The 10,457-nt window shown below is 34.6% G+C and overlaps 1 protein-coding gene across 2 annotated transcripts; it reads left to right on the top strand.

Annotated features, from left to right (window-relative positions):
• The first annotated feature begins 20 nt into the window (after window positions 1-20).
• Window positions 21-10,036, top strand: ANKRA2 (ankyrin repeat family A member 2). Of its 2 annotated transcripts, none has more exons than XM_054578248.1 (9): window positions 21-364; window positions 2,845-3,238; window positions 3,897-4,055; window positions 5,574-5,639; window positions 7,556-7,653; window positions 8,139-8,264; window positions 8,568-8,634; window positions 9,168-9,248; window positions 9,810-10,036. In XM_054578248.1, exons 2-9 carry the CDS (start codon window positions 2,950-2,952, stop codon window positions 9,863-9,865), a joined length of 942 nt encoding a protein of 313 aa, XP_054434223.1. In that variant the 5' UTR covers window positions 21-364; window positions 2,845-2,949; the 3' UTR covers window positions 9,866-10,036. The 2 variants fall into 2 exon arrangements, with proteins under 2 accessions (XP_054434223.1, XP_054434224.1); XM_054578249.1 differs by lacking the exon at window positions 21-364 and adding an exon at window positions 385-507.
• Window positions 10,037-10,457: the final 421 nt, after the last annotated feature.

The following is a 10,457-nucleotide window of genomic DNA, read 5'->3' as shown; positions in this document are numbered from 1 at the left end:
AGGAAAGGCAGTGGGTGGGGCGATGAAGAGGAGGCGTAACCCCAGGGCGAGACCTCGGCCTTGCTCTAGTTTCTCGGAGTGGTCCTCTGACGGGGCCCCCTCTCTGTAGTACCCTGGTGTTTAGCGCCGTGAAGCGCAGCGGCGACGAAAGACCTGGAAATCCTGTCGGGTGTCGTGATGCGGAACGTTTTCTGTCCAGAAAGCGGAAGAAGAAATAGGAAGTGACGTCGCGGTCAAAACAAGTGAATCTGAGGCCGCAGATGGAAAGGCCCGACCCGCTGTCGGCTGTCGAAGGTGGTCGCGAGACCCTGCTCTCCCACCCCGTCGGCCTCAGGCCCCCGTCCCCCGGACCCGCCCGCTGCGGGTGAGCCAGAGTTTCCACCTGCCGTACCTGAGCCGCGCTGGGACTTTTCGGGCAGAGCTGGCGGGTGGCGACAGGGCGGACTTCCCACAACAGTCTCCCCTCTAGCGGGCTCTTGTCCTGGGACGCCGGGACACCTGTCGCCTGTGAGGCATCATTCATTTTCATAGCAACTTCCTTTCCTTGCAGGACAACTCCAGGATTAGGAAGAAGCGGGGGGCACCTATTATTAGCGTCCATTGGGGACTAGCACAGTTGCCCACTTTATCTCGTTAGGTTCTCTCTCTTCACCCTGGGCTCTGATAGATCGAGGTGATCATAGCTATTCTTGGCCTTAACTCTCTCACCGCCTCCTCTTCCCGATCATCTTTTTTTCCCCTCCTGTTCTTCAAAATTTGGCCTACCCAATCACTTCGCTCCTCCTCTGTAGAGTACCGCCAAGATAAGAGTTCTGTTTCTGCTCCTTCCTCCTGCAGGTGCATTTACACTCCTCCCTTCAAAGACCTGTAGTTCCATCTATAAACCCTAATTTATAACATGGACGATGTTCAGAGCTGGAAAAACGATTAGACATTTAAAAACCGTCTTTATAAATGAATAAAATAAGTTTCAGAAGACTTACATAATTTGCCTGTCCAGGGTTGCACAGCTAGTTAGTAGTGACGTTGGGAATGGAACGCTGAGCATCATGCAGGATCATTTCAGGATAGGAAAGAATATACCACGTTAAAATTTAGATTAGAAAACATTTATGGAGCACCTGATACGGCCAAGCACTGTTTTTTGTGCAACGATTAGTAAGTGCAGTACCCATCCTAGAGGAGTTTTAAGTTTATTGGGAATTGAAATGGAAATGCTCAAGAGAATAATAAATGCTAAATTAGAGGTATATTCAGGGTACCGAGAGAGCTCAGGGGAGTTTCACTTAGGCCACCTCAGGGTAGGAGTCTGTAGTATTGGCTCTTACCCGAGGAAACACCTCACATCTTGCAATACCCTTTTAAAGACCTCTGCATTGCACCTGCATCTCCATTTGAATCACGACTCATTTTCTGCAGTGGTTTCCTTCGCTAAAGTGTATTGACTTTGTTATCTGTTACTTTCTTTTTTTTATTATTATTACAATTTGTTATTTCTTCAACTCTCTCTCCCTTGGAAACTTTACATTAGTTTAGTGCTGCCGCTCATATTAGCAGGCAGGGTAATAGAGTCAGAACAGCTGGATAGGTTCCTCATGATTCATGAGCTCCCATTTTCTCTTCTCTATGATGTGTATGATTGCCTGCCCTGACTACTCAACGGATTGTTACAAGAATCAGTGTTGCAAAATGTTTATCAGTAAATGTATAGTTTGCCAGTCTCCGCTTCATTGTGTTCCTAATGCATTCTTCAATTTTAAATACCCTGTACCATCTCAGAGTTTCTAAGAGACAGTAAACTCTAACATGAAAAAGTTAACTGGATGTCATTGTCTTCATGTCCCAGTGATTATTTATTTAGGAAAATTATATATCTTGGATTTCTTCATTTTTTTAGAATCATTTTTAGGTACAATAGTGAAATTTCTCTTAAAATTATATTAAGGTCCATAGGGAAGTGCCAGTGATCACTGAAAACTAATTTTAAAATAATAGTAAGTGATTCAATAACAGGTGTGCTTATAATCTATCCTTTGAGAGTAAGCAGTTTTTGAGTTCATGTCTTGACGGTCTATATTTAGGAAAAAAGTAATTCTTAATACTTAAAGATTGAGATCCAAAAATTCTGCTTTGATCCTAATGTCCTAGAGATGCTAAAGCAAAGGAAGCCAATTTATAATCTCCACACTTTATTTTTGTAAAAACACATATTAAGTTGGTAACATGTGATCTGAACAAAAACTGATAAAGAAATATATCTTCAGTTAATCATAACCAAAGCTTTATAAAGTCTTTCACTATCCAGGAATCGCGGGTGCTGAAGATGCCAGTTGACTTGGGTACAACATGAGTTCTATCTTAAATTCAAACTGAGAGCCACTTATAAACAGAGCACACTAAAAAATGAACCTAACGTGAGAAGTTCAAGTTTTTACATAAAAGTTTATTTTTTATTGTTAACCTGATCTTTTGGCCATTTGGCAATGTTCAAAAATAGAAAAGAAGATAAAAAGATAACTAAAATTTGCTGGAACCTAGTGATGAAGATGAAAATGTTACTGTATTTCATTTGGTCTACCAGCATACTGTGAGGTTAATGTTGGTATCCCCATTTTACAAGTGAGGCTGAGGCTTAGAGTTTGAGTAACTTGTACAGGTTCGCACAGATAGTAAGAAGCTTGGCTTTATATGCAGGGTTCTCTACCTATGAACTTTGCATGCTTCCTGTTATTAATAGGTGCTTATTAACACTGCTTATTAACAGTGTTTGCATACTTGATTGAAAACAATTATTTTGTGTACTTTTACCAAGTTGATATCATACTTTTAATTTTTTCCTTCCAGATTTTTTTAATATCCAAATTTCAAGAATACACTGGATAGCACTCTTAAAAAACCAAGAGGAAATTATGAAGAAATGTTTTAATTATTGAAACTACAGTTGAAATCATGGCTACATCAGCAAATCTGGATCTCGGAGCCCAGCTAATAGTGGAGGAGTGTCCCAGCGCTTACAGTCTAACTGGCATGCCAGACATTAAAATAGAACATCAGCTGGACTCAAATGCTGAAGAAGGGTCGGCTCAGGGTGTCGCCATGGGAATGAAATTCATATTGCCTAACCGATTTGATATGAACGTGTGTTCTCGATTTGTGAAGTCCTTAAATGAAGAGGATAGTAAAAATATTCAAGATCAGGTTAACTCTGACCTGGAGGTGGCATCTGTCCTATTTAAAGGTTGAAAGTTATGGTATAAATATCTGCATTTGTTTGTTTTTGTTATTTGGTGTTTTTTTTCCTTTGCCGTCTGACCATGAGATTTTGAGTTTGGGAAGAAAGTTTGGAAGTCACCTTTTAATATGATTTCCTAGAATCTCACAGAAACCAAAATTAAATAACTTCATGTTATATAATGCCCATAAGTACATGTTGATTTTTTTCATATTTCTTGCTTTACCTTTGTTTATTTAGAAATTCTTTTATATAATTCCTTATTGTACCTTTTTAAATCATATAAGAAAAATAGTATTGATGCCTTTTACAAATGAATTAGCTTAATATTCCCTATTCTATGAATATTTGATCATTATTAGCTTCCTATGGTTTAATTCAGTGAAATCTGTCATCATATTATAGATTTACTTTTATAATAACCTATTGAATAAAAATACTAATCCTGGAATAAAATTGCTCAACATTAATACAGATTTTTTTTCTGAAACTTTCACTATGGTAGCACAGACTTTATGGCAGAAAATAATTTAACATCACTTGAGAAACAGTTGAAGATATACCTCATGTATTTATTGCTTTTTTAATGTAAACATCAGCATAGAACTTTGAAATGCTTTGTCATTAAAGTATTGTTTCAATGTGTTTAATTTATTTTACTTAGCTGAATGCAATATCCATACATCTCCTTCTCCGGGAATCCAAGTAAGGCACGTCTACACTCCCTCTACAACAAAGCACTTCTCACCCATAAAACAGTCGACTACCTTAACCAACAAACACAGAGGAAATGAGGTCTCAACCACGCCTCTGTTAGCAAACTGTAAGTATTCCCCACTGATGTCTTAAACTGTTCTTGTTATTAATATAATGGTTTCAAGAGTTTGGCTTTGAAACATTAATTTCATTAAATGCATATTCCATTTTGGAAAACTGAAGTTATATGCTCATAGTTCTAGTAATTTAAAATTTTTTCACCTATTACTGCATATTCAAATTGTTCATATTTTATGTTTCTCTATTTAAAACACAGATTGAAATATTCTTAAAACCCTTATAGTTTACTATAAAAATAATAAGTTATTCTAAACTTTGTGCAAAGTAATACTTTTTGTTTTGTGTTCTTGGAGCATAAGACTTTATATTTTGCCCATGAACTAGATCACTGATCCACAAGTTATTTGTAGTAAAAGCTGAGTGATTTCTATTGTAATTTTGAATTTGAATATAATAATATAAATTTGAAACTACCTTTTGGAAAACTTTGAGTCCACAGTTTTTTTTAAGTGTATAATCATTCTAAAAGAAATAAAATGAGGTTTTTCTATATACCATATTCTGTATAGCAGAAAGAATATACCAAAACCAGTTAGCAGTTGGATGTTAGGAACTATATGTGAAAAATATAATATAAATACACCTATATTCTAATGCATGGTGAAATATATTTCTTTACTTTGGAAACACTATATCCCTCCTGATTTTGAATCATGTACTGTAGCATATGACTCACTCCACCTATTGGCCATTTCTGTTTTACTTGTATAAATTTGCATGTGCCTCCCAATTGCTTTCCTTTCTGTATTAAGGCCATCCAACCATATCACTGCAGTCAAAGATCAAGTGATACTAATTTTTAAAATGAACTATCATAGAACAGTGCCTGTTTATCATTGTTTAAAATAGAGATTGTCTTAGATTATTCCAACTGTAGAATTTTTGAGCTCAAAACATTTAGAGATCATATGGTTCACATACCTCATATTACAGACAAAAAGGTTTAATCAGTTATCTAAGGACACACACCAAATTAGCCACACCTTGGTCTGCACTCAAAAATTCACTCTCAAGGTCAGTTGTCCATTTACTACCTCACTCCGCCTAAATTTAAGAAGGACCCATGGAGTCTTGAAATAATGATATTTAGGACTTCAATGGAGTTATGAAAATGAAAAGATGAAAGGTATGTCTTTGTCTGTTAGACCCAACTTCCTTACAAGTTAGGATAAAGAGATGGAATTTTAAAAGTTAAACACCCAATCTGTTTCTTTGATTGATAAGATCAGTAACAATTTGCATTGCTAGTAATTGATTGTAACAATTTGCATATTTATTGATAATAACACTTTGCAGATGTCAGAATTACCTTGAACATAGAAGAGTCAATTCTCAGACACAGTATGACCACTTGCATTGTTAGGGTATATTTTAGTTAGATTTTTTAAACAATAGAATGATAGTTTTTGTTTTGGGAAAGAAAATTACTGCACAAAAATGAACAATGGGATGATGAATGTGTACCCTATGTATATACATGAAGCTTTTTATGTTATTGTTTCAGCTTTATCTGTTCACCAGTTAGCTGCTCAGGGAGAGATGCTCTACCTGGCTACTCGGATTGAACAAGGTAATAGCCTATTTTTTAAAACGTATTTAAAACAAACTTAATAGAATTTATTGAATTTGTTATTTTTTCTTTTTATACAGGAAAGTATAAAGAAAAAAATGGTTGTATTATCTCCCCAGGCAAATAATAGTTTTTAAAAAAATACTCTAAAGTATAAAAGTTATAGCTTCTCTTATAAGCCTAGGCTTTTCCCCCAAAGAAAACATAAGTTTTTTATATTTTCAGAAAACTCTTCTGAAAAACATTTCTGTTTATATTTGGAGTTGTATGTGAGAATGTGGATATGCTTTTTCTTATTTACACAAAAGGAAAAATTATGCACTTTATTTTTTTCACTTAATATTTGGATATCTTTCCATATAAGCACATAAGGATCTAGTCCATTCTTTTTAATAGGCCCATGATTTTTCATTGCATTATACGTATACTTTGGTGTTTTTTTATTTTTTAACTAGTCCCCCTGGTGGTGGTGGTTGATTCATTTGTTGCTATTAAGTAACAATATTGGCATTCTTTTTAAGTATATTCATAGGGTAAATTCCTTCAAGAATATTTTTTAGGTGAAAAGGTATATGAATTTTTATATTTATTGCCAGATGTTTGTCCTGTCTTCACACCAGAGTTAGAGATTCTGTTTCTCCCTACCCTCACTGGCACAGGGTGTTATCAGACTGATCTAAAAACAGTATCTCATACTGGTTTTGTTTACAGTTTTTAAATTATGGTTTATTTGAATTTCCTTTGTTTTTTCTGTGAACCCATATCAAAATTAAAGAAATTTACTTTTTGTTGCTTATGTTGCATATTTTTTTCAAGTTTGTCATTTTTCCTTTGACTTTATGATGTTTATCAAACAAATGCTTAATATTTTTAAGCAGTAAATTTACTTTTTTCCTTGTGACTTCTGAGTTTTATGGCATGCTTAGAAAGGATTTTGTACTCTAAGATTATAAATGGATTTATTCATACCTTATTGTAGAACTTCTGTGGTTTCCTTTTAACATTTCAGTCTTTGACACATATGAAATATGTTTTGGTGTAATGAGATAAAGATCAAGCTCTACATTTATTTTTCTTTTCCAAAAAGTTAGTTAGTTGTCCCAACTTTATTGGTTGAATACAGTGTGCGTGATAAAAGATGTTTATTTTTTTAATCTGTTATTTTTTTATAAGAAAGACTTACTTCATCATTATATTTCTGTTTGTTTATAAATATTTGAAGGTTTCATTCTCAAGCTACTAAATAAATGTCAAGGAAAAACTGTGGACTTTAAAACTAGTAGACTAAATCTGGGGAACAAAATGGGGTTCAAGGTAGAATTTTATGGTACTGCCTTTCAAATTATTCATTCTTCATTCATATTTATTATTGTAGCAAACCATCAAGAATATGAAATTCAAAGGCGGCAATGTTAGCTATATACTAGAACATAGATTTAACAAGATTTTGGAGTTTTTATAACAATATATATTTATGTAATGCTAAGTGTTATTATATAAGCTATTTTTATTGTAATCCTCCCAACTACACATCGAGGTAAGCAAGGTATTATTCTGTGTATTGGAGAAATTAAGTGGCCCAGAACCACTCTTTTAGAAAGTGACAGAGCCAGAATTCAAACTCTGGTCTCCTCATTCCGAGCCCATTGTTCTGTAGATTACCTTGTACCTAGCATGATATCATATCTTGTAGTTTATACTTTAAATAATATGCTACTTGAATTCAGTTGTATACATTGAGGCACGTTTTAATACAGTCACGACAAATTGCAACAACACATAATACGTCTTCAGTGAACAAAAGCACAAAGTCATCCTCATTGAGTAACCAACTTTCTAGAATGCCAGTATTTTCATAGTGATGTTAATATGTGGTTGTTAAATTAGATCACAAAAATTGCTTTTCTTTTAAATAGAAAATGTTATCAATCACACGGATGAAGAAGGATTTACTCCTCTGATGTGGGCTGCAGCACACGGGCAAATAGCTGTGGTAGAGTTTCTACTTCAGAATGTAAGGAAAATGCCTCAGAAAATGTATATGTACAGTTACTTAAGTTCAGTTAAGTCTTTAGTAAAGTTTTGTTGTCTCCAGCCAACTAGATGTCATGGTAGGGGATCCAAAAAATTTTTAAATGCTTTTCACATTTTTTGGGGCAAAAAAGACTAATCGTACATGAAATAGTGAGAGGTAATTTAAAGCCCAGGCCCCTCTGAGTGCAGTGGGAACAAAAGTACTGTCTGCCTTGTAGGAGAAGCTTCATGGAGGTGATGTAATTTGACTCCAGAGTGAAAGGATAGTTAGGACTGAGATGGAGGAAGGAAGCATCCAGACAACCTTGATAACAAGAGCATCCATGCATAGAAGTTGCATTATTTCTTTATTAACCCCAGAACATTTCCTGACCTGAGTGTTGAACTGTAATTATTGTTGACAGAAATAACAATATTCTTGTTTACATGAATTGAAAAGTCTATTATCTCCACTTCCCACACCAGGGTGCTGATCCCCAGCTTTTAGGAAAAGGTCGAGAAAGTGCACTGTCTCTGGCCTGTAGTAAAGGCTACACCGATATCGTCAAAATGCTGCTTGATTGCGGAGTTGATGTAAATGAATACGATTGGGTGAGTCTATGACACTGATTTTTAAACTGCTGTAACAAACTCAAGGATTTATTTGGCTTGGGGAGACATAATAAATTGTATTAAATGATGGAAGAATAATTAATAACTTAGTTAATTAAACACCGAGAAGAAAAAGTTAATGACATATACTCAGTAATTCTGATTGAAGTATTCTTCACAAAATATTAAAATTACCTTAAACTACTTTTACATGCCTAATTCGTAGTAAAACTTCTCACAGCAACATTAAATTCTTCAAATCTTGCTCACCTTGAAAAACTAAATCCCCTTTTCCTTTTATAGAATGGAGGCACACCTTTGCTTTATGCTGTACATGGAAATCATGTGAAATGTGTAAAAATGCTCTTGGGTAAGCAGATAAAAATGAAAACATTTAGGAAATGCCATAAGGACTTCATTTTACTTTTTACACGCTGGCCTCCCTTAGTATTGCTCAGCAGAATCATTAATTATTGTTAAATGCCTCAATCCTGCTGCTACCCGCCATGGAGCGCCTGCTGCCCCAGCGTTGCCCAGGGGGAAGCAGCCCCACACACAGCATGCCTGCAATTGGAGCGTTTGTCGTGGTTGCTTTCCTTTTGGAGATCACGGGTGAATCCACGGTTGTTTTCTCTGTCTGCAGAATCTTCATGCATAAGTTCGGTCTCTAGTTGTTTGTGAGTTTCAGCTGCTCTAGAAGATGCTTGTTTGTTTGAAATGTCTTCCCTTCAACCCACCAAAGGGAATTCTGTGCACTCTTTGCACCATGTACTTTGTCAGATCACCCTAAAGATACTCTCCAAATTTGTTGAATATCTGTCTTGCTATTTGTACACAAGTCAGTAATAGACAAACATATCCACATTTTCACTTATTTATGTAGATTTTTCTCTTTCGGTATAGAAAACGGAGCTGACCCAACAATTGAAACTGACTCTGGATATAATTCGATGGATTTAGCTGTAGCCTTGGGCTATAGAAGTGGTAAGTGTTTTACTGTAGAAGGCTCGGGTTTCATTTTAGTAAAGCTCTGTAAATAGTATGAACCGGTGACCCAAATCATTTCCATTGCTATAGTCATAGAACATTGCATGTTATCCTAACTCCTGACTATGGGAAAAATCAAAAAATTTCTACAAAGTCTAGAAATGAGTTTGTTACTATTACTTTTCACCAACTCAGATAATTAGTTGCTGGAAGATCATAGCTATTTACAAGATGTGTTTAACATTTTCATAGCAAACTATAAAATACTTTTATAGTTGCTCTTTTCTGTTCCTTAGAACAACCTTGTACTCTGGACTCTCCTTCAATTTCAAAATTTAGAAGCAAAAAACAAAATTCAGTAATTTAGGCAATTAATAAGTCAATGATAGGCTAAATTTTAAGTCTATTTAAGTATCATAATGCCCACAGAATATGAGTATATCCAACTTAGAAAAAACTTTATTTTAGGAAATAGTTGGGGATGTGAGGCTGAATTTAGTAGTTCTTTTTAAAATTTTTAAATCATCATGTTTGATCTTGATCACCTGTCTGTTCTAGTTCAACAGGTAATTGAGTCACATTTATTGAAGCTGCTTCAAAATATCAGAGAGTAGACTGAGTCATCAAAAAGGATTGTCTACCCTTGCATTTACTTGTTGGCCCTTATAAATGATAGTTTTGTTTACTTATAAGTTTTTACCTCAGTTGCAATATTTACTGATTTTTACTGTTTTAATAAATATTCCTCTAATTCACTGGTTTATAATAAAATTAATGTTGATGCTTTTTTATAAATGTGTTTTATGGCATATTTAAAATTATAAATTAATGTTTTGTGGCATGTAAATTTTTATGGTACATAGTTATCTTTGTATCAAGTGCTGTAATTTAACATTTTCAGAAATTATTCTATCCTATTCATCTTTAATCTTATATTAACTCATTGACTTTATATAGGGTTTGCTATAAATCCATAGAAAAAAATTTGTTATTATTGAATTAAAATGCACAGTGTGATTGTTTACAAAATGTTATAAATAAATAAAGTACATTTTCTGTTAATTTGCATTCTAGCTTTATTTTTAATTAAATAAGATTAGTAAGGGATTCTTTTAAGATTTTTAGTTTAACCCTACTGTCCTGCAAGGATACTTCATTAGGTCAAACAATCTAATTAAAATTAAATGTAAGTCAGTCAACAAAGAT

This window comes from Pteronotus mesoamericanus, unplaced genomic scaffold (assembly GCF_021234165.1).
Source record: "Pteronotus mesoamericanus isolate MK-2021 breed Mesoamerican mustached bat unplaced genomic scaffold, CSHL_Meso_final contig_50, whole genome shotgun sequence".
NCBI lineage: Eukaryota > Metazoa > Chordata > Mammalia > Chiroptera > Mormoopidae > Pteronotus > Pteronotus mesoamericanus.
The sequence above is the reverse complement of the archived record's forward strand: the minus strand, read 5'-3'. Positions and strand labels throughout refer to the sequence as shown.